The 25,084-nt window shown below is 45.3% G+C and overlaps 1 protein-coding gene across 1 annotated transcript in view; it reads left to right on the forward strand.

Annotated features, from left to right (window-relative positions):
- Nucleotides 1-25,084, forward strand: part of LOC109869684 (von Willebrand factor A domain-containing protein 5B1) — a 49,733-nt gene that overhangs the window by 14,491 nt on the left and 10,158 nt on the right. The window contains exons 8-16 of the mRNA XM_020459954.2: nt 2,701-2,877; nt 4,465-4,575; nt 5,068-5,270; nt 12,294-12,408; nt 12,888-13,073; nt 13,399-13,606; nt 13,783-13,985; nt 20,416-20,683; nt 20,804-21,112. Of these exons, the coding sequence (XP_020315543.2) occupies nt 2,701-2,877; nt 4,465-4,575; nt 5,068-5,270; nt 12,294-12,408; nt 12,888-13,073; nt 13,399-13,606; nt 13,783-13,985; nt 20,416-20,683; nt 20,804-21,112 (1,780 nt within the window). The remainder of the gene's footprint in view (nt 1-2,700; nt 2,878-4,464; nt 4,576-5,067; nt 5,271-12,293; nt 12,409-12,887; nt 13,074-13,398; nt 13,607-13,782; nt 13,986-20,415; nt 20,684-20,803; nt 21,113-25,084) is intronic.

Raw genomic sequence — 25,084 nt, forward strand, 5'->3', positions numbered from 1 at the left:
GTGATCACTACATCCGATGGATTTGGATACGGATTTAAAGCACATTTCTGCAGCATTAGTAAATATGTGATCAAAATATGTGGATGATTTCATTCCTGTGCTGTTTGTAACTACCCCGGTAGGTTGACTCATAACCTGAACCAGGTTGCAGGCACTGGTTACAGTTTGTAGCTTTTTCTTGAGTGAGCAGCTTGATGATAGCCAGTCAATATTGAAATCACCTAGAAAATATTCCTCTCTGTTGATATCACATACAATGGGGAGAACAAGTATTTGATACACTGCAGATTTAGCAGGTTTTCCTACTTACAAAGCATGTAGAGGTCTGTCATTTTTATCATAGGTATACTTCAACTGTGAGAGATGGAATCTAAAACAAAAATCCAGAAAATCACATTGTATGATTTTTAAGTAATTCATTTGCATTTTATTGCATGACATAAGTATTTATGCCAGGACCTTTTCGATGCTTCTTTCGGAGCCACTCCTTAGTTGCCCTGGCTGTGTGTTTCGGGTCATTGTCATGCTGGAACACCCAGCCACGACCCATCTTCAATGCTCTTACTGAGGGAAGGAGGTTGTTGGACAAGTTCTCGCGATACATGGCCCCATCCATCCTCCCCTCAATACGGGGCTGTCCCCTTTGCAGAAAAGCATCCCCAAAGAATTATGTTTCCACCTCCATGCTTCACGGTTGGGATGGTGTTTTTGGGGTTGTACTCATCCTTCTTCTTCCTCCAAACACAGCGAGTGGAGTTTAGACCAAAAAGCTCTATTTTTGTCTCATCAGACCACATGACCTTCTCCCATTCCTCCTCTGGATCATCCAGATGGTCATTGGCAAACTTCAGACGGGCCTGGACATGAGCTGGCTTGAGCAGGGGGACCTTGAGTGCGCTGCAGGATTTTAATCCATGACGGCATAGTATGTTACTAATGGTTTTCTTTGAGACTGTGGTCCCAGCTCTCTTCAGGTCATTGACCAGGTCCTGCCGTGTAGTTCTGGGCTGATTCCTCCTTCCTTCCTCCTTCCTCATGATCATTGATGCCCCACGAGGTGAGATCTTGCATGGAGCCCCAGACCGAGGGTGATTGACTGTCATCTTGAACTTCTTCCATTTTCTAATAATTGCGCCAACTGTTGTTGCCTTCTCACCAAGCTGCTTGCCTATTGTCCTGTAGCCCATCCCAGCCTTGTGCAGGTCTACAATTTTATCCCTGATGTCCTTACACAGCTCTCTGGTCTTGGCCATTGTGGAGAGGTTGGAGTATGTTTGATTGAGTGGGTGGACAGGTAACGAGTTCAAACAGGTGCAGTTAATACAGGTAATGAGTGGAGAACAGGAGGGATTCTTAAAGAAAAACTAACAGGTCTGTGAGAGCCGGAATTCTTCCTGGTTGGTAGGTGATCAAATACTTATGTCATGCGCAGTCAGGCGCAGGAGAGCAGGGATGTCTGAGAAGCGTGTTTTAATAATATAGTCCACCAATACAAACGGCACAGAAAAAAATCCCAAAACTACGCTCTCGAATACTCGTGCAAACACACGGAGGAACAAACACAGTTCCGACACTTTACATACACGTGCGTAATAGCGAAAAAACAACAAACATCAAATACAATTGAGCGCAATACACACAAGTCTAATCCTGCACGAATTACGGCAGGTAACAGGTGCCCTATATACCACAGAAATCAAAGCAATTGAAAACCAGGTGTGAAAAGGAACACAGACAAAACAACCAGAAAAAGAAAAAAGGGATCGGTAGCGGCTAGTAGACCGGCGACGCCGAGCGCCTAGCGCCGCCCGAACAGGGAGAGGAGTTACCTTCGGTAGAAGTCGTGACATTTGATTTATTTCCACCTCTCTGAAATGATTGTTAAACCACATATGACCCACATTGGAGCTACGGTATGTTATTTAAATGGTGAGTTTATAATTTTTCTTGAGGTGAAATCATGTGTTTGTAACAGATTGTACCTTATTCTCCACATGTCAGAATGGCACAACAGTGGTAGACACACATACATCCTCAGTGACCAGTAGACCTAAACGGGAGGGAGAGAGAAAACACTTACGCCCTAAAATGGTGTGTGTGTGATTAAAAAGGCGTTACTATGGAAACAATGAAAGGTCCTCAGCCTTCTGCTTGGCTCTACCTGCAAGAACACATGCACCAGTTGATCGAGTGCCCTTTCTTTCTCAAATAATGTGTCTCTTAAAGAAAAGAAAATCCCTGAATTATGAAATATTTTTATTTAAAGAAGCATAGCTGTAATTCAGTTTATCAAAAACATTCCGCGTGGAGAATATTGAACTGTTAGATCTATGTATTTCATGCACCTTTTTGCATTAAGGAAACAGCTGTGTTGTAGTTTAGCTTAAGGGAACACTGTTTTGTTAAGAGCTAGCTCTTTTTAATGCTGATCTTATCAGATGTGATTTGTAAGATAACTATATTTAAAAACAAATGTACAAAGTTATTCCAATATGTGGATATGGCTCTCATTCAAAGCTTGCATGATGTAATTTTGATCTCATTTTCTTTCGTTCACTCTTCTCTTACTGTATCCTGTTGACCATGTGTAGACTAGATATCAAGCACTTCACTCACCATGTTATCCTCTGGACCATGTGTAGACTAGATCTCAAGCACTTCACTCACCATGTTATCCTCTGGTCACATGGCCATATGTAGGTGGATATCATTCGTAAGCGTCTCCACAAGGACATCCTTCACAACCCTGTGGTCATGCTCAACTTCTGCCCAGACCTCAAGTCCATGACCTCTGACCTGAGGAAGGTGCATGGAGAGTACATCTTCCTCATTGACCGCAGTGGGAGCATGAGCGGGGTCAACATCAGCCGTGTCAAGGTACTGTACGAGACTTCATAATAACCCATACATAACACATTCATAGGAAATGCATATAGTAAGCATAATTAACTACATTCTAAACTTGTTAATTCAGGGCAAAGAAAAATAAATTAATGAGAAAGGAATGATGTAGTATACTAATTAGGTGTCTTAAGTGCGGTTATACACAAATGGGTGTGCTATTAATGACTCAATGACTCACTGCTCATAGAAAGTAGTCTTTACAAAGATGGAGTGAAGCTGCCACACCTTTAAATGGAATGGTCAATGGAAACTCAGCCCAGCTCAGACTTTATTTCCAGTGCATCTGACCGTAACGTTACCTGAATGGGCCAGGCTGAGTGATGTTTGACTAACCTCTCTCAGTCTGTGATGCACTTCGGGCCAGTGTGACTCAGATAGCTTCTGATTGTGGAGGGATGGGCCTCCTCTTCCTTTGACACTCTCTGATACCCCAAAGTCTGGCTTAAAGGCTGGTCAAATCGATGCAACCATTCCTCCTCTGTTTCTTTGAACAGCCAGAAACTCCCCTAAAATGCCAGGCCCTAATTTGATACCACCTTTGACTGAATATAAAGAGAATGAGAAATTTAAACATCTATTTGATACCACCTCTTAAAATAAGGAGGGAAAAAGAGGAGGAGATTATGTGGTTGATCTCTAGTTTTCCGGAACAGAACCATTATTGTCAAATCTTGAGAACCAGTAAATCATTTTATTTTTAGCTCCAAAATTATGACTCATCTCTAGTATATAATTATGTAATTTGGTGAAGTTATAATGCTAGTGATAGGCTAAACACATTCCAATTCACATCATGTCATGATATTTCAGTTCTTCAAGCCAAGCCCCCTCCATGGCTACCCCTCTCTCTCGCTCTCTCCCCACCCGTGAAATTTCAGTCTCATTTCGTGCCTGCACCATTCAGACATGTAAACAACTATCTTACCCGATCCACAGCAAGCAGCTCAATCTGCAGTAATTGGGGAAGTAAATTAATGAGCTAAATGTAAAAACAAAGTTGATCTCAGAGGTTACTGCACAATTTAAACACTTGCACCCAAATCCGCCCTTCCCTGATACATAAACGTAATTAATTTACTACAAACTTCCTGTATTATACATATGCTAAAATGTCTATTCTACTAAGCCATTTACTTTCTGTTCATATTCTTATCTTTTCTTATTTCTTATTGTTGTTTCATTATCAAGAAGGAACCTGTAAGTAAGCATTTCGTTGGACAGTGTATACCATGTGTATCCTGTACATACGACTAACAACACTTTAAACTTTAAACCGTTTGTAATAACTAGCCTGATGCCAGAGAAGACCGTGTTAGAGGAGCTGTAATCTGGTCGTACTGCTGCAGCCAAAAATGTTTTAACAATTTTCCTCATATAGGTAAAGAACACTTGCAGCAGGTGAACAAGGTTGATTGTTAGACAATGACTTAAAAATTGACTGCCTGGTCTGCCTGTCTTGTTTCTTTTCTTTTTGCTCTCTTCCTCACTCTTTCCCACTTTTCTCATTCTGCTCTTCTACCTCTTGGCCTTGTGTTTCTATCATGTCTCTTCTGTTTCCAGGATGCCATGGTGGTGATTCTGAAGAGCCTTGTGCCTGCCAGCCTCTTCAACATCATTGGCTTCGGCTCCACATTCAAAACACTGTTTACTACCAGTCAGAGCTATGATGAGGTATGAGGCTGGCAGGACATGTAGTGTTTCTGCTTTCAGGTCAATATTAATTAACTGCATGTCAGTGATAAAATCTCTATTAGTAAATACTTAATCTCGCAGGCCAGATTTGACAAATACAGGTAATCAAAGTGTGAGTCAGAGACACATTTGTCTATTGAGAGATCACTTTATTGGTCAATTGCACACAATATCCAACCGAAATTTCCACTTTTAACCCAGCCCATAGGAGAGGTGCGGGGGCTGCCACACTGGGCGCCCAAAGCACTGTTGTTTTGGGGTGTTAAGTGTCTTGCTCAAGGGCACAACTGCAGGCAGTAGCGTCTAGAATTTGATACAAGCAACCCTCTGGTTGCCAGCTCACTTGCCACCAGATTTTTCCAGTCAGACCTGGGATTTTAACTGGCAACCCTCCGGTTGCAGGCTAGCCTTTCTAACTGCTAGGCTATTAAATACTACTATGCTTTTTCTCTTGCTTTCTACATTTTTCAGGAAACAGTAACCATGGCTTGTGAGTACATCAAGAAGATCCGAGCTGACATGGGCGGCACCAACATCCTGGCACCGCTCAAATGGATCCTGAGGCAACCAATGCACGCAGGTCATCCTCGCATGCTCTTCCTGCTCACGGACGGGGCTGTCAACAACACAGGGAAGGTCATCGAGCTGGTCCGCAGCCATGCCCGCTACACCAGGTAAACAGACAATCAACATATACCTGTCCTTCACTTCCTCTTCTTACAGGCACTGGGGGAATCAATCAGTATGCAAACCCACTTTACACCATGGTGTAAAGTGGTTTATGGGTATTGTTAAATTGCTGTTCGTTTTGCCCTAGCTGGAGGCTTCTAATCTAAACCCGTTACAAAGTGCCCCATTTGATACCACGTGTGAATCAGACGGCCTCGGGCACCACTTTAAGAGTTGTAATGGAATTGGACACAAGAACAAATGCAGCACAACACTAACTAGCACAGTAGTCATATTAAATCTGATTGAGCTTGCTAACGCATTATGCACAAAGCAAATAAACAACATACCATTCAGACATGTAATCAAGTCTAGGGGATTGGAGGGGGCGTTATTGCAAAACCTTCCCAGCTAGCACATTTGGTTCCTTGGAAGTTCACATTGGTTGTGGGAACGAAGCCGTTTCCTGACTGGTATCTTTCTTTAAATGATCTGAGAACAGAAGTGAAAATTTCACCTTTTCTGGGAATGTAAACTTTTAAATTGCAGGGAGGTTCTGAGAATGTTCTGGGAGGTTTTATTCATGAGAAATGATAGGTTTTTAGTAAAAAAAAAAAAACTTCCACTGAATATTTCATTAAGACGTTTAATAACACAGCTAGCTTATTTTTACACATGCAAAACTGTTAATTTTCGTCTATTCAAACAGGCCTCATATCAAACGAATCAAGCACTCATTAAGATCAGGTGTGGCCAATAAGTGGGCGTGGCCAACACACTTAACAAGGAAGAGGATAGAGTTTTGTTGATGCTGACAACGGAATGTATATGTTTTTAAATAACATTCTTAGAACGTTCTCTCAAAGTTTTCTTGTGGTTTTTATGGATAGTTTTCTTAACGTTCTCGGAACAACTGACCCTTCGCTAAGCCCCTCAAGAATTTGTGGCAACCAGTGCTCCAATGGATAAAAACTGTCGTCGAGTCCTACACCTCGGACAAGCTCAAGTTTAAAACATGAAATTGAGTTTTCTTTAAAAAAAATACATTGTTTAAATTGTAAAATAATTTAACAGTGCACCAGGGGTACTTGCTACGGATTCCTGAAATGCAGAGCCTGATGGAGTATTTTTCGAATCCGAAATTATACTTTTGTTACATTGTTTGCTAGCTCAGCTGGTTAGCCAGCTCTCAGTCTCATTGGCCACCAAATGTTGCTAATGCTAGCTAGCTAGCCACTTAATATAACTTGCTTTTTGAAATGTATATTAGCTAGCTAAGTTAGCCATGTTATTAATACAACTGCCATCTGCTGTCGACATCAAGATTTGAAAGCAGTAGCTAGTTAGCTCCAAAAGTGGTTAGTAGCATTTCCTGCATGCTGACAGTGAATTCAGAGCCATTCAGTGGCTAGCCACACCACAAAACAAATTTCACCAGGTTCTCGTAAAGCAATTGTAATGACAGTCCACCACAACATACCCAAGCGTTTCCTGGTTAGCAAGGGGTAGTCTGTGTTTCATTTCATTATGTATTAAAAACACAGTTTAAGATCATTGTGAGGTGATTTCGCCAGTGGTTCATATGGGGAAATGGGCTTCCCGGGGAAAATGTTGTCCGAGGTTGCAACAGTAACCAAGGGAGGTGGGGTTTAGCGAAGGGTTAATATGAGAACATTACTTTAAATAGAACCATGAGGAAACCTGTAGGAAACGTTATGTTGAAGTACTGAGATTTCCACAGAAGAACGTTGTTTCTTAAAGTTCTTTGAACTATTTGAGAACATTCCTAATGTCAAACCAGTTGGAGAACGTTCATATAACATTACCAACATTTAAATTAAAAATGTAATTAAATGTACCCATGTTTCAACTTTTAGGAAACGATCTGTTAACCTTTTACTGCAATGGGCTAAATCAGGGCCACAGTGATTATTGGTAGTCTTAAGCAAATCTACTTTGAAACTAAAGGATACACCTCACACACATGGTTATGGGCAAGAAGACACCAGTGCCATGTCAGATATAAAGTTGAAATGTATTCAATATTGCATCCCAATATTACACTTTATATACAACACAGAAGACTGAAATATATAACAATTGTTTTATATAGAAACACCGGATTTTCAATCATTTAAAAAATGTATCTTTATGAAAAATATTAATAACATTCCACCCATGAAGCCAAAGAGGGCACTTTTGGTCATTGGGCTACAGTACCAACAAATGTATGTTTAAATGTGTTGCGAATTTTCAAAGCCAAGCAACTATCCTACACCATTCCCAGAAGGTTGTGTGATGGTTGTATGCAAAATAAACATGTGACACCACCACGCTCATTAAGCTCTAAGAAACATATGGCTCTCAGAACGTTATGTGGTGGCTGTGCTGTTATTGCTCAGTAATCCTTTTAAAATTAAGCTTGGAAATATGTACCTTATGTTCGCACATTACTTGATATTATTAGGTGTGACTTCAAAAACCTGTAGCTCAATCAGGATTGGATTAGGGGTGCGCGGGTCAGCTGTTTGTTCAACCACACCCGCATTTGCTAATAACCCATACGCAACCTTCCGACTATACAGTGCCTTCGGGAAGTATTCAGACCCCTTGACTTTTTCCACATTTTGTTACGGGTATTATATATTATATTATGTATTATATAAAATAAATTAAAATCCTCAGCAATCTACAAAACACTTGATAATGACAGAGCAAAAACAGGTTTTTAGATTTTTTGTGGGGATTGTATTACAATATATATATATATATATATACCTTATTTACATAAATATTCAGAAACTTTGCTATGAGACTCCAAATTGAGCTCAGGTGCATCCTGTTTCCATCGATCATCCTTGAGATGTTTCTAAAACTTGTTTGAACATTATTTCAATTAATTGTACATTATTTGGGAAGGCACACACCTGTCTATATAATGTCCCATAGTTTACAGTGCATGTCCAAGCAAAAACCATACCGTTAGGTCAAAGGAATTGTCCGTAGAGCTCAGAGACAGGATTGTGTCGAGGCACAGATCTGGGGAAGGGTACCAAAACATTTCTGCAGCATTGAAGGTCCCATAGAACACAGTGGCTTCCTTCAATCTTAAATGGAAGAAGTTTGGAACCACTAAGACTCTTCCTGGAGCTGTCTGCCCAGCCAAACCAAGGGCCTTGGTCAGAGAGGTGAACAAGAACCCAATGGTCATTCTGACATAGCTTCCTCTGTGGAGATGGGAGAACCCTCCAGAAGGACAACCATCTCTGCAGCACTCCACCAATCAGGCCTTTATGGTAGAGTGGCCAGACGGAAGCCACTCCTCAGTAAAAGCCAAATGACAGCCCGCTTGGTGTTTGCCAAAAGGCACCTAAAGGCACCATGAGAAACAAGATTCTCTGGTCTGATGAAACCAAGATTGAACTATTTGGCCTGAATGCCAAGCGTCACACCTGGAGGAGACCTGGCACCATCCCCCCGGTAAAGCATGGTGGTGGCAGCATCATGCTGTGGGGATGTGTTTCAGCGGCAGGGATTGGGAGACTAGTTAGGATCAAGGGAAAGATGAACGGAGCAAAGTGCAGAAACATCCTTGATGAAAACCTGCTCCAGAGCTTTCCGAAGGCACTATATGTGGTAAAGTGAAAATCTGAGGCCCACAACCAACCCTAACCTGATAATATAGAAAATGCATTCTAGGCTAGTCAGAGATGATGGAATAATTTGACAGGGGGTGCAGGATAATTTTTTGTTGTTGCCTGATTTTAGTTATTTCTGCTTATAATTTCCGACATTTTGGTAGGATGTTTGTTAGTCAACTTGTCTATAATTACAGTATATACATACAGCTTCTCTTCTGTCAGTAGGCCTATATGTTGCCCTAGAAGACTGAATAAACCCTTACTTATCAGAATGTCATAAATCTATAGAATTAATTATTCAATCTAGTTGACTTCGGTAAAGTTTTCCATGTGATTTCTGCTTCTTTCTCTGAGCAAAGAAGTTTAGAGACCGGGAGAAAAAAAAACGGGAAATATTTTCTGTGCAAAATTTCCAAATCACATCTGTTTGACCTGTTGTAAGAAATAGAAAGCTATGGAAACGACCAAACAGCTATGAAAATGACCATATTTTATGTAGTTGAAATAGGCTACTATCAGCTTTTAAAGATAGCAACACTACAGATGGAACTGCATTCACATTCTCTCAAGATGCTGAAAGGAATAAATCATATTTCTCCACTCCTGTTCCCGAGTCAACATTTTGCCTACATTTGGTGTATCATTTTATTGCAAGAAATGCTTAATTCTGCAGGAGTTAATATAAAGGTAATGTAAGATGTTATAGACCTGCAGTGTCCAGAGTTCAGTTTCCAATTAAGCCATCTAAACAGTAGGCTACAGTTTCCTTGAGGTGCCATGCGACTATCCAATTGGTATAGTATCCATAGTTTCCAAACATTACTTTTCTGGCCCTTCCTTTTATTTATTTTCAACTCAACGCATTTCGCAGCTTTTCGCTTATTGACTTAAGGATGCGCTATGCGGAAATCACTCCTCCGTTTCCTGGTTGCTAAAATTCTAATAGTCCCCTAATTTCAGTTTACGTGACAAAACAAGCAAGTATAGCGTAGAGAATCATTGCACCATCTAAACCATTGTGAAATATATTTTACATAACGAAAAATATTGTATTTTCAGCTGTTTGAAGCAGGTGTATAAAACCGAAAATAAAAGATGCAAAAACGAAACATAAGAACGGGAAGCATAGAAATAGTGCACATAAAACAGATCTACTGCTTCTTCGACTTGCTTTCAATTAGAATGACCGATCTATAACACAAATGTTTATGTGAATTTGGTAAGGTCACTCAAAAAGTTACATATATTGCAGCTTTAAATTCCAACATTGTCCTTTTCTCCTCCATGGACAGACATTAACATTTACTGACCGATCCTAAAAGCATTTGTCGATTAACGTGTAAGCTGTTTGGCATTCATACAGTTTGGCCTATAAAGTTCAGGCTTATGCGCAAATGCCAGAGCATAAAATGATGAAATAAAAATGCCAATGTAGCCTATAGATATAAATTGCACAAGAATGATAGGCTACATTTATGGATTTAAGTTATTGTTTTCTATTTATTCAACACGCCCGCCACCACCGCCCTTAATCCACACAATATTTCATGGCCCTAAACCCGCCCCGCGCGGACTGCTGGTTATGAATCAACCCGCGCAACATTATTGGGTATGGTAAAGTCAAAGCAAATCACAGTGTCAACAAAGTCATATGGTAATATACTAATATTTTCAAACACTGCAACATCTGAACATGGGGAGATGCTCTGAACATGCCCCTGAAGAATCAAAACACCAGCTGTTGATAGACCAAGACCGCCAATAACACAATACTGTCTGCAGGGAATTGGTTATTGTTTCACTTTGGTTGTTGCATCTCCAATCCCAGTCCGCAGTCATCCTTTCTTGAACTACAACTGATGTATTTAACTTTAAATATCCCCCTTTTTAAAGGATGAATAACCCCTAGATGATTGGATTAGATACAGAGTGGTCTGGCCAATCCGGCCGCGCGTCCAGAATCATTATTGCTCCACACTCACAAATCAGCACATCCCCGGTCAGTGGACAGCGAAAATACTAATGAACCTCTGCTACCAGGTTTGCATCACAAATGGTACCCTATTTCCTACATAGTGTCAAAAGTAGTGCACTATGGGCCCTGGTCAAAAGTAGTGCACTATATAGGGAATAGGGTGCCATTTGGGACACAGACCACGTCAGACATGTAGCTATGCTAAAGGTTGCGCCTCCTTTTTAATCCCCGCTGTTTGCCCTCAACAACTATGCAGAGTGGCCATCACTGGTGCATCGGCTGATGCTGAGATGGAGATTGACATCTCTAATTTGTACTCAGTGTGACATGTGAAGTGAAATTGACAAACCTAATGGGGAAAACTGATAAGGAGACATGGCATTTGGCTGCATGATGATGAAAATTGACCATCAAATTGACCATCAACAGAGTCCGTCTCACTCTCGGTCCTCATCAGGCTAGTGATGGGTAGTTCTGCTCTTTTTACTGACTCTGATCTTTTCGACTAATTTAGTCAAAAGAGCGAATCTTTAGACTAATTTCATTCATTTGACTCAATAATTGCCAGAGCCACTAGGACCCCCTATCCATTTTTATTTACCGACGAACGATGAACTGAAAACTCGAAAAGAGTCATGAATGATTCTACGAGCCTCTTGTTCACATGTACCGCATTCAAAACAACTGGGAACTCAGATCTGGGAGATCTCCTACTTCTGAGATCTCCTACTTCTCCTACAACTGGGAACTCAGAAGAAAACAAGCTCCAACTGGGGAAATTTGTTTTGAAGGGTCATGAAACTCAGAATTCCTACTCGGATCACTTTCATTGACTTCATGATTCGTCCTCGTTTTTTCAGAGTTCCCCGTTGTCTTGAAAGCACCAATGTTGTTCACCATAGGGGGTTTATTGGAGCTGTCATTTGTGACTGAGACTTGTAAACGTGTGCTTTAAACGATGTACATTTGTTGATTGCTAGGCATACAGATTCATATTTCTTGATACATTTGAATCGAGGTCTAGTTTGTGAACTACTCCTGGCGCAATGCATTCATTGACTGCCTTGGGGGTGCCTGACGACACACTAAGTTCTTCCACTGCTCTGTCATTTGCTACATACTTCTCATTGCAGAGAATTAACTACATTTCGCATCATCTAGTTTTCTGCTGCTATGTGCAGCAAATTACATGGACTTATAAACCAAAACCTTTGTGGGGGATGGGGGGGGGGTGTAATATACCACCACAACTTTGAGCTACTGGACCATCTCAAGAGGTCTCTGTGAGGGAATAAATGTCTATGAGAAATAGGGTGTCTGACGCTTATGCGACTCCGATACCTACAGACATTTTCAGGCCGCTGGTCTTTCCAGGCCACTAAGCCACTGAGATGTGAATCTTGTTTTGGCAGGTGCTACACCTTCGGCATCGGTCAGAGTGCTTGCAGGAGACTGATGACAGGACTGGCAGCCGTTTCCAAAGGAACGGCAGAGTTTTTGGCAGAAGGGGAGAGACTGCAGCCCAAGGTCCTCATTTCCAATGACATGTTTATCCTTCTCTTTGCGACAACCAGCTATTCTGAATGTCATAGAGGAGGGTCATTATGCAGTGGATGCAAATTGTTCAGACAGAGTGCTCTTCACTGTTAGCAATTAACAATTCATTTTGTTGAATAAAACGCCCATTAGAATCAGTCTAATTCACAGCATACGTTATGTTTTAAAAGGGTCCTTTATTATTCCATTCTCACAGGCTTACAGGCTCTAGTCTTGTTTTCACAAAATAAATTGCATTGCACAGATGGAGAGAATGTCATCATTTCAGTAGACAATGCGATATTCTAGGAATCCGCGTTTCACCTCTATAATGCTGGCACTCAAGGAAGGCAATGTCCTCTGCATCTCTGCCCGTACTCCCAGATCACTGAAACTCATAAGAATAACTTCAATAGATCTCTGTTTCTATTCTATTTCAACTGCATCTCTCTATCTGTATATTCTCCCAGATTATTAAGTCGCTGAAGAAGACCATGGCCCCAGTGCTGAGTGACATAGCCATCGACTGGTTGTTCCCTGACACCAAGGAGGTGTTGCTATCCCCAGTGGGCTCCACATTCCTGTTCCCTGGGGACTGTTTGATTGGCTACAGCGTGGTGTGCGACACCACGCGCTACCATCCCAATCCCAAATCTGTAAGCAGGCCTACACCTTGACATAAAGTGGCTATGTAATATGTATTCATATTTCTTAGTGTGATTAAGATAGTCTCCTCACTCCTGAATGAGAATCAAGCACATCATCTGTTTCCCTCTATTTCAATTCAATAGAACGTCTCTTTGTTAAGTGATTCAAGTGAAGGATATGGATTCTTTTTTGAAGGCTAAAATATCCTCTCTGATGAAAGGTGTCGAAAAGCTATATCTTGAAATGAATGTCTCGGTCAGCAACTATCAATTACACTCCCATGTGGTGTAGAGATGCAGCACTCAGACATTTCTCTTTCAACTCTTCCGCCAGGACAAAAGGAGGCGATACAGTATGATGCATTCCAATGTGTCAGCTAGCTCAGTGTTTTACCACTCCCAAGAGGAGGACCCAGAGACGACTACAGGCTTCTCTGACGGTCCAGGGATGCACAGGGACATACACTCCAGCCTGCCGTTGGACTCCTATCTGGACTCCATGTCAGAAAGCAGCTCTGGCCCCACAGAACACAAAGCCATGGGTAAGAATCTAGAGGTCTGAGATCATCTCTTCCTTTCCACTGGTTCAAATGCCATTTTTGTTTCCTTGGTCCAATTCATGCGGTAACGATCACTTGGTCAGACATGATCACACATTCAGACATGAAAATGTGTATTTATGCACACAAATGAATGTGATCTTTTCACAAACCCATAGGAATAGAGAACAAAACGTCACCTAGAAGACGTGTGTATAGCACCAGCCAGATAGTGGAATACAACCAAAACATGAAGAAGACCTGCACTCCCAGTGACCCCAGCTCTGTAGAGGGGAAGAACCCACTGAGGAGAGCTAAGCTCCAGGAGCTGAATGGACAGACCAGCCCTGACTATGGATCACAGTGGAAGACTGAATACCACGTGAGTGCAGTGTCTGTAATCTTGTGGAATTGCCAACAGATCTGGGTCTCGACCCTGGAGACTGCAGTTCGATTCCTATGTCCCCTCTTTCTACTGTGTCTCTGTCCTCATCTCACACTCTACTTATAACCTGAAGAAAAATGACTATGAGGGGAATTGTTCAAAAAAGAAAATATAGAATATAGAAATCATTAGAAACATGTCTTAATATGATACACATGGTTCATTGATTTCAATCTTCAAATAGAATCGTTTAAGTGACAATCCAATTTATTCTTTGTTCATAACCACATAAAAGCAATTTAAGAAACACCACAGAATACCTAAGACATTGGTGCAAAATTAATAGGCTTTCATGGTAAAAGTAAAAACCATTATTCTGGAAAATATAGTTTTTTACAGGTTGATCTTGCAGCATATGGCATTTTGTACACAAACATGAAAACCCCAAATCTCTTTCGGACAATTATATTGTCTTTTCGATAAGATATGCCAGGAAGTCAGTGTTGAAATTGCAGTGACGTTGGATGAGTAATAATGGCGTGGGAGAAAGCGATCTGACCCTGGGCTGAGTTGGAGTGTAATCACAAATACAAAAGAGGAATGTTCTCTCATCACTAATGAGGGCCACCATCATTTCATGAATGATAATGGACTGTCTGAAAGTTGCCCAGAGTGCATTGGCATAATGAGGGAAGGCTCACCTGTCATTCCATGGTTTCTGCCCTTGTACAAATGATATACTTGGAATTTGACTTTGATCTGCATAGTGTGATAGTTACTAGTGCACGCAAGACTTGGTTGCTGAACTTATTCATCTGCTTATTAAGACAAAACAGGTTTTATGGTCATCAACAGAAAGCGTATAAAGAAATATAAGAAAACATTTTATACAAATTGACATCAGCTAATTCAAATTGTGGCATAACCCATATCATAAAAGGCTTGTCCTTGATTTAGTGCAGGTATTCCCAAGCAATGCCGTCGGGGGTACGCCAAATAAAAATGTGATGACATATTTTCTCGGCTGAGTAGCCTCAGTGTTCAGCGAAATAACAACACAATGTCAAATACAGGTAGCCTTGTCAAATGATTAAAATCCAATCACATTAACCGTTACTCTCTCGCGGGAATTCCACTAACGGTCCGTATGAAGCCAAACGTAGGTGCTGCTCATGTTGGTATTTTGAGTAAAAATACTGATGGCGCGAAAGCCATGACAGGGAGACATAGTAGAGTGGTAACCCGCGTGCAAGTAGTTGCTCCTGGGAAGCGCCTTGGGTACACTGCAGCATCCACCGAGAGGCTCTTGCTGCTAAGGAAATGCCTGACAGCTTTAAAGACATTTTGGACACTACAGTGAAAATGGTTAACTTTGTTAAAGCAAGGCCCCTAAACTCTCGTGTATTTTCTGAAATATGCAATGACGTATCCGGGTGATGTTTTTTATCGCCTGTGTAATGGGTCCCATGTGTAGTTGGTGTAGAGAGTCTGGCGCAGGACAGCAGATATTAGTAATCAACCTACTTTTACTCAAAATGTAAAATATACAAAGTAACAAATACACACACCATGACAGACCGAAAATACAATAAACAATCACTCACAAAAACCCATGGGGGAACAGAGGGTTAAATAATGAAACAGTAATTGTGGGATTGAATCAGGTGTGTAAAACAAAGTCAAAACAAATGAAAAGTGGATCGGCGGTGGATAGAAAGCCGGTGATGTCGATCGCCGAATGCCGCCCGAACAAGGAGAGGTGGCAGAGGTGACAGCGACTTCGGGGATGACTCAGAGGACGATGCGCAGGGAGATTCGGATGGAGACGGTGGAAATCCCGCAGCAACGAAGGGTCCAGGATGTCCTCCACTGGCACCCAGCATCTCTCCTCCGGACCGTACCCCTCCCACTCTACGAGGTACTGAAGGCCCCTCGCCCAACACCCCGAGTCTAGGATAGCTCGAACAGCATATGCCGGGGCCCCTCGATGTCCAGAGGGGGCGGAGGAACCTCCCGCACCTTAGCTTCCTGGAGTGGACCAGCCACCACCGGCCTGAGGAGAGACACATGGAACGAGGGATTAATAAAATAATCTGGGGGAAGCTGTAACCTGTAGCATACCTCGTTCAGTCTCATCAGGACTTTAAATGTCCCCACAAACCGCTGACCCAGCTTCCGGCAGGGCAAGTGGAGGGGCAGGTTTCAGGTCGAGAGCCAGACCCGGTCCTCCAGTGCGAACACCGGGGCCTCGCTGCAGTGGCGGTCAACGCCCTCTTTTTGCCGCCTAACGGCCCGTTGTAGGTGCAATTCATCCACCGCAGGAGCTTCGATCTGGCTCTGATGCCACGGTGCCAGAACTGGCTGATACCCCAGTATTTACTGGAAAGGAGAGAGGTTAGTGGAGGAGTGGCGGAGTGAGTTTCGAGCCATCTCTGCCCAGGGGATGAATGCCGCCCTCTCCCCCGGCCGGTCCTGGCAATATGTCCGCAGAAACCTACCCATATCCTGGTTTACTCTCTCCACCTGCCCGTTACTCTCGGGGTGAAAACCTGAGGTGAGGCTGACCGAGACCGCCAGATGTTCCATGAACGCTCTCCAGACCCTGGACGTGAACTGGGGACCTCGATCAGAGACTATGTCCTCAGGCACCCCGTTGTGCCGGAAGGCATGAGTGAACAGGGCCTCCGCAGTCTGTAGGGCCGTAGGGAGACCGGGCAAAGGGAGGAGACGGCATGTCTTAGAAAACCGATCCACAACGACCAGGATTGTGGTGTTGCCCTGTGAGGGAGGAAGAACCGTCAGGAAGTCCACCGACAGGTGTGAACACGGCTGTTGTAATTTTCCTCTGGGCAGGTGCCTGGGAGCCTTGCACTAGGCGCACACCGAGCAGGAGGAAACATAAACCTTCATGTCCTTGGCCAATGTGGGCCACCAGTACTTCCCCCTAAGGCAACACACCGTCCGTCCGATGCCAGGATGACCAGAGGAGGGTGACGTATGGGCCCAATAGATCAAACGGTCGCGGACAGCAGACGGAACGTACAGGCGCCCAGCTGGACACTGGGGGGGGAGTGGGCTCTGTGCGTAACGCCCGCTCGATGTCCGCGTCCAGCTCCCACACCACCGGTGCCACCAGGCAAGAGGCCGGAAGGATGGGAGTGTGATCCATAGACCGCTCCTCTATGTCATACATCCGGGATAGTGTGCCTGCCTTAGCATTTTCGGAACCTGGTCTGTAGGATAGGGTGAAAACAAAAAGGGTAAAGAACATAGCCCACCTTGCCTGGCGAGGGTTCAGTCTCCTCACCGCCCAGATGTACTCCAGATTGCGGTGGTCAGTCCAGATGAGAAAAGGGTGTTTAGCACCCTCAAGCCAATGTATCCACGCCTTCAGAGCCTTGACAACAGCCAACATCTCCCGGTCGCCCACATCATAGTTTCGCTCCGCCGGGCTGAGCCTCTTTGAAAAGAAGGCACAGGAGCGGAGCTTTGGTGGCGTGCCCGAGCACTGAGAGAGCACAGCTCCTATCCCAGCCTCGGACGCGTCCACCTCCACTATGAACGCCAAAGAGGGATCCGGATAAGCCAGCACGGGAGCAGAGGTAAACAGAGCCTTCAGGTGACCAAAAGCCCTGTCCGCCTCAGCCGACCACTGCAGGCGCACCTGTCCTCCCTTCAGCAGTGAGGTAATGGGAGCTGCTACCTGACCAAACTTCCGGTAGTAGTTGGCAAACCCTAAAAATCGCTGGACTTCCTTTACCGTGGTGGTAGTCGGCCATTTACGCACGGCTGAAATGCAGTCACTCTCCACTCCACCCCTGACGTGGAAATGCGGTACCCTAAGAAGGAGACAGACTGTTGGAAGAACAGACATTTCTCAGCCTTGACGTACAGGTCATGCTCCAACAGTCGACCAAGCACCCTGCGCACCAGGGGCGCGTGTAGCGGAGTATATCAGAATGTCATCAATATACACCACTACACCCTGCCCGCGCAGGTCCCGGAAAATCTTGTCAACAAAGGCCTGGAAGACTGATGGAGCACTCATCAGCCCGTACGGCATGACGAGGTACTCATAGTGCCCTGAGGTGGTACTAAATGCCGTCTTCCACTCGTCCCCCTCCCGGATACGCACCAGGTTGTAAGCGCTCTTGAGAAGCGCGCCCTGTGCATTGACTCGCTCGCACTGGCGATGAGAAGCAGCAGGTAGCTGTACCTCACAGTGATCTGATTGATCCCTCGATACTCAATACACGGGCGCAGACCACCATCCTTCTTTTTCACAAAAAAGAAACTCGAGGAGGCAGGTGAAGTGGAGGGCCGAATGTAGGGATTCGGAGACACGTTTCCATAGACACCGTCTCCTCCTGTGACAGAGGATACACGTGACTTCCTGGGAGGTGCTGCGCCCACCACGAGATTTATCGCACAATCCCCCTGTCGATGAGGTGGTCATTTAGTCGCCAAATCGGCATATCCTGAGGGGATGTGCACGGTGGAGACCTGGTCTGGACTTTCCACCGTAGTCGCACCGATTGAAACCCCCACACACATCCCTGAGCACTCTCGTGACCACCCCTTGAACGCCCTATGTTGCCACGAAATAGTGGGGTCATGATAGGCCAACCAGGGTAAGCCCAGCATTCCTAAACTATGAGCAAATGAACGGTCAATAAAATTCCCAGCTCTGCCTGAATCTACTAGTGCTTTATGCTGGGAATGCGGGGAAAACTCAGGAAATTAAATAAACACATACATGTGAGCAACAGGGGGCTCTGGGTGAGCCTGATGCCGACTCACCTGGGGTGACGTCCACAGGCAGTCAGCAGGTTGTCCAGCCGGATGGACAGGTCCACCAGCTGGTCCAATGTGAGGGTGGTGTATCGGCAGGCCAACTCCCGATGGACGTCCTTGCACAGACTGCACCTGTAGTGATCGATCAGGGCCCTATCGTTCCATCCTGCGCTGGCCGCAGGGACCGGAAGTCCAAGGCGAAATCCTGCGCGCTCCTCGTTCCCTGCCTCAGGTGGAACGAACACTGCCCGAAAGCCGCGGGTGAACTCTGCGTAATGATATAACGCCGCATCTCCCTCACACCATACGGCGTTGGCCCACTCCAGGGCTTTGCCTGAGAGGCAGGAGATGAGGGCGGACACACTCGCACGTCCTGAAGGAGCCGGGTGGACGGTCGCCAGGCATCCGGCAGCCGTCCCATCATACTCCCTCGGGAGCGAGACGAATCCCACTGGGACCAGGGGAAAGAGGGGTGGACAGTGGGACCTGTTGTAGTGGGGCTGGTGGAGGCGCTGAAAAACCTCCTCTCTCTAAACGATCCATAGTCTGCAGCACGCGATCCATGGCAGTGCCCAGACGTTGCAACATGGTTGCATACTGCTGAAAACGCTCCTCCACTGGAACAGGGAGGGCGTCTGCTCCTGCTGACTCCATTCGTTGGGTGAGTGATTCTGTAATGGGTCCTATGTGTAGCTGGTGTAGAGAGTCTAGCGCAGGACAGCAGATATGAGTAATCAACGTACTTTTACTCAAAATGTCAAATATACAAAGTAACAAATACACGCACACCATGACAGACTGAAAATACAATAAACAATCACTCACAAAACCCATGGGGGAACAGAGGGTTAAATAATGAAACAGTAATTGTGGGATTGAAATCAGGTGTGTAAAACAAAGAAAAAACAAATGGAAAATGAAAGTGGATCGGCCGTGGCTAGAAAGCCGGTGACGTCAACTGCCGAACGCCGCTCGAACTTCGGCGGAAGTCGTGACAGCCTGAATGATTTGAATCTAGGATTACAAGGACTTTCCGCAACTATATTCAATGTGCGGGACAAAATTGAGGCTATGATTAAGAAGTTGGAGCTCTTCTGTCTGCATTAACAAGGACAACACACAGCTCTTTGTCACTTTCCATGAGCTGGGTTGTGACAAAAACTCACACTCATTCTTATGTTTAATAAATGTATTGTATAGTATGTGTGTGTGGCAGGATTACAAAGATAGCAAAAAAACAACATTTGAGAGTGCGCTGACCTTGGTGCTAGTAGAGGGGGTACGCAGCTGGAGGTTGAATGTTTGAAGGGGTAAGGGACTATAAAAAGTTTGGGAACCACTGATTTATTGTAATCAGTGGAATGGGCAAAAACACGTTGCTCTGATGACTGAGTCTATCATTACTGCATGCACAATGACATCACTGTAATGGCCCTTATTAACACTTAAGTGAGCTTCTTGCCTGAATGGGCATGGTCGCAATTAGTCTATGGTCGGTTCACATTCGTGGGGAGTAAGTCAGTGGATGTATTGCAATTATTCTGAACTTAAATTAACATTGTAATAAAGTTGAATAACATCTTTGGTCATAGTATTTAGCTAAACATGTATCTTTATGTTTAACCCCTGACAGCCACAGCTAGTGAACCTGTGTGCCACATCTGCCACGGGTTCCAGGGAGCGCCCTGCCAACGGCGCTTCTCACACACCCTCCCCCCATCTGGAGTGGGCTCCCCAAGAGGTGGACCCAGATCAGGCCCAGCCCCCCGGCTCCAACCTGCAGGCCGAAGCCACCAGGAGCAGGGATGACCCAGAGCACGCTCCAGGAGGAACCAAGAGCACTGGTTGGGAGGACTGCTCCTCCTCCACTGACCCTTCTGTCGGCAGCTTAGGAGACGCAGGTACGTCCACAACCACAGCCCTCCCACTCACCCTAACATTGAGCAATGGTAGACACACTAATCGATCAAATAACTGATATCCCAGACAAGACGTCTAACTTCTCATTGTTGTGTTACCAGACTGCTACCCCAATCAGCTGTGTGAGATAGAACCCCCCCAGGAGCCTCCAGCCACGCCAGACCTGAACACCACCCCAGACTGTCAGGAGGTGGTGAAGGGGGACTGTAAGGCCGTGGTGTCGGGCCTGCTCTGCGGGAAGCCAGTCAAGTGGGAGGTGACCTTTGACATAAACCCCTACCTGAAGGGCAGAGAGCGGGAAGAGAAAGTTCACGAGGAACTGTGGAACGAAACGTTCCATCATCTGGCTGGACGTTCCATTATTCAGGATTTTGAAAACATGGCAGATAAGGAGTGTGAGATTGAGCATGGTGCGTAAGACATGGGTAATATCTCATTGCTCAAATGTGACTGGATTCAGGATCGGGGTGTTTGATGTGATTTCCTACATCACAGTAGGCGTGTTAAATGTAAAAAAATATATATATTTTTTGTTGTTGCAGAAATGCCTTCTTGAACATGTTAACTTTCATATGCCTTAATTACAAACTTGTATGGGATCTGTAAATATGAAGAAAAAAACTCTCAAAATGAGTTTAGCCCAGTCGAAAGCACTGAGCTATATAGGGAGAAAGGCAGGATCCATGATTGGCTGAGATAAGGGAGGGGGATAACAGAGAGACTACATTCTGGAGGAGAATGTCATGCTGACTCATGCGTTTACATATGAATTCTTAGAGATGGGTGGGTCTAAGGCTTCAGTTGTGAACATTGCTAAATGGTAGTAAAACTAATTGAATGGCATTTTTCTCCTACTTATCTCCAAAGTTATATAACACATTGTAGCACGCTCCAGGGTGTGGGGTTTCCACGTCACCAAGTTCAATAACAAAACATACACGAGTAGCACGAGTAGAATGCAAATGGGAAATTATTAGGGATTTTTTTAGTGGGAATTCACCAATTACTTCACAGTCCACAAGCCATTCTCGTTCTCATTCTCCTCAGCCAATCCAGTTCAGTACACAAGGGGGTTAATCCGACAATCTAGGTCACAACGGGTAATCTCAGATATTATGCTCTCTTCTCCCACTCTTCATAACGCACGTTGGTCTCCTTACTCTGCCCCTTTGTGCAGGTTGCTTCCTCCTTTATCCCCAAGCACTCCCTTGCTTAGCGATCTACAGCCTCGCCTCGTTGGGGCAGGAAGTCCATATAAGGCTCAGGGGTGGAGCCAGTGGGCTGCAAGATATCTCCCCTCAATAACCACCCCTCCCTGCCATCTGCCCCAGACCCTATCCCTCAGCTCTGACCAGGAGGGAGGGGCGGTCCAGCTCCCTAGAGCATCCCTACTGGAGAGGGCATCGGCATTTCCATGGGCTGCACCTGATCTGTGGACGACAGAGAAAGTAGAGGGCTGTCCCTCTAGGAACCAGCCAGTGACGCGGGCATTACATCCTTATTCCATGATATCCGAACCAGTGGTGCATGGTCTGTTACGAGGGTGAAGGGCCATCCCAATAAGTAATACTTCTGTGTTTCCAGCGCCCACTTGATCGCTAGACATTCTTTCTCCACAGTGGAATATCTTTGTTTCCGCGGCAACAGCTTCAGGCCAATGTACATGACTGTTATAGGATGGCACCCACCCCTGTTTCGGACACATCGGTCTGTACCACCAGTGGTTTGGAGAAGTCCGGTGTCACCAGCACGGGTCCAGAACACAGTGCTCCCTTTAGGTCCTGGAAGGCTTTCTCTGTCTCCTCGGTCCACATCACCTGGGCTGGTAGATGGCTCCTGGTCAGTTCTGTCAGGGGGCTGGCTAGGGAGGCAAAGTGGGGAATAAGTCTCCGGTAGTAACTAGTCAACCCCGCAAACGTGCGTACCTGCTTCTTGGTGAAGGGGCGGGGCCAGTCCCAAATCGCCTCCACTTTCTTCACCTGAGGTTTGACACATCCCCTCCCGATCATGTACCCCAGGTACTCAGCCTCCCGCAAGCCAATATTTATTTGGGTTCGCTGTTAGCCCTGCCTCCTGTAAGGCCTGCAATACCGCGCTCACTTGGTTTAGATGTGTCTCCCACTCTCTCCCCTGGATCACAATATCGTTAATGTATGCCGCCGCGTACTACCAATGGGGTCGGAGAACCTGGTCGATCAACCTGTTAAAAGGTGGCCGGGGACCCGTGCAGCCTCTTATAATGGAACAGTCCGTCCAGGGTGACAAAAGCAGTTTTCTCCCATGCCTCAAGAGCTAAAGGCACCTGCCAATAACCCTTTGTCAGGTCGAGCATACTGATAAATCAGGCAGTCCCTAGCCGATCGATTAATTCATCAATTCAGGGCATGGGGTGGGCGTTGGACATTGAGATTTAATTTACCTTTCTAAAATCATTACAGAATCGAAAGGTGCCGTCTGGTTTCGGCACCAACACTATGGGGCTGCACCACTCACTATTTGACTCTTCGATTATATCAGCTTCCAAAATCGTTATTACCTCGGGCCTGACAGCCTCTCTCCTTGCTTCTGGTAGGGTCTCAACTTCACCTTTTTCCTGGATTTGGTGATGATGCTGTGCTTTACCAGATCGGTGTGTCCTGGTTCACTGGAGAACACATCTTGGTTCCGGCCGACCAACTCCCTCAGCTCCTGCTTCTGGGCATGGCTCAGCTGCTTCCCCATTGGCACCTCCATCGGCTCAGTCTCTGTGGTAGCCTTGTTCCGGAAAATAGAGTAGAGTACATCACATGCATTCCATTTCTTTCGCAAATTCACATAGCAAATCTGGGTCAGATGCCTACGTCCCGGCTGTCTGACCCTATAGTTAACTACTCCCACCTTCTCAATGACATTGTATGGCATGCTCCATCAGGCCAAAAACGTACATTCTGCTGTGTTGACAAACACTTGGTCTCCTGGCTGAAAGTCCCTTCGTTGTGCTCCTCTGTTGTACACCCGCGCTTGGGCCTCCATCATATGTTCCCGTACCAGGGGCCACAGGGTTGCCATCCGGTTGCTGTTCCCAGGCTTCTTTAGCCACGTCCAGCAGTCCTCTGGGTTATCTCCCGTACAGGAGTTCGAAGGGAGAGAATCCTGTTGAAGCTAGGAGCACATCTCAGATTGAGAACATCAGGTAGGGTAGCAGCTGGTCCCAATTCTTTCCGTCAGCTTCCATCACCTTCTTTTTCATCTTCTTCAGGGTTTGATTGAATCTTTCCACCAATCCATCTGTCTGAGGGTGATACACTGAGGTGCGCAACTGGGTTATTTTCATTAGCTTGCATAGATTCTTCATGATCCGTGACATGAACGGGGTGCCCTGGTCGGTCAATCTCTCGTCAGGAATGCCTACCCGGGAGAACAGCATGACCAACTCACATGCAATTCCCTTGGTGGCCATGGTGCGCAGGGGAATGGCTTCTGGGTACCTGGTGCATAATTCAGAATCACCCGAATATATTGGTGCCCTCAGTTGCTCTTCTGGTTGAGGTCCCACCAGGTCCATTGCAGCCCTGCTGAAATAATGGGTAGGGCTATTAAGGGACTGTGAAAATGGGGTTTTGGCACCACCTGTGGGCACTCGGTGCAACTACAGTATTCTTCCACTGCTTTCTTCACTCCTGGCCAGTAAAATCATGCCTTGATCCTGTCTAAGGTCTTCTCCACCCCTAGGTGAGCCCCAAGAATATGTGAGTGTGCCAACTTCAGGACAGATGTTACAAAGGGACGAGGCACCAACAACAACTCCAGACATTCATCATTCTTCACGGCCTGATATAGCAACTTCTTTATAGACAAATGGGGGTAAGTTATTTAACTTACCCCCTCCACGGGCTTTCTGTCCACCACGGTCACCTGCTGGAGAGCACTGGCCAAGTTGGGATCCTCCAGTTGGGCCGTGCCGAACCGGCCCGCTAGAGAGGTTGGGCTCTGGTGCCAACTCATGGTCCATTGGGAACATGTCTTCCAGACTCGCCAGCTCTCCCTCCAGTCTGGCTTACAAAGCCACCTGTTGGCCTTCCACCAGTACTACCAGCTGATCTGCGGGTTAGCTTGGCTGGCTAACTATTTAGCTTTGAACGGGAGAGAGCGTATCAGTTTATCTATGACCACTTTCGATGGTTGTGAGCGTCAGGGGTTTAGCAGTTAGCCTGCTCTTGGCCAACCCAATTAGATCATGCATTTGTGATCGGCGGGATGCTGTAAGATCATACGCCCAATCATGGAATCTTTGTGTCCTACTAATCAAGATGTAACCATACCGGTGCAGGATTTCCTTTTTCAGCACCCCGTAATGCATCACCTGGTCAACCGTCAGATCCTGATAGGTCTTCTGTGTCGCG

Source organism: Oncorhynchus kisutch, linkage group LG24 (genome assembly GCF_002021735.2).
Source record: "Oncorhynchus kisutch isolate 150728-3 linkage group LG24, Okis_V2, whole genome shotgun sequence".
Taxonomy (NCBI): domain Eukaryota; kingdom Metazoa; phylum Chordata; class Actinopteri; order Salmoniformes; family Salmonidae; genus Oncorhynchus; species Oncorhynchus kisutch.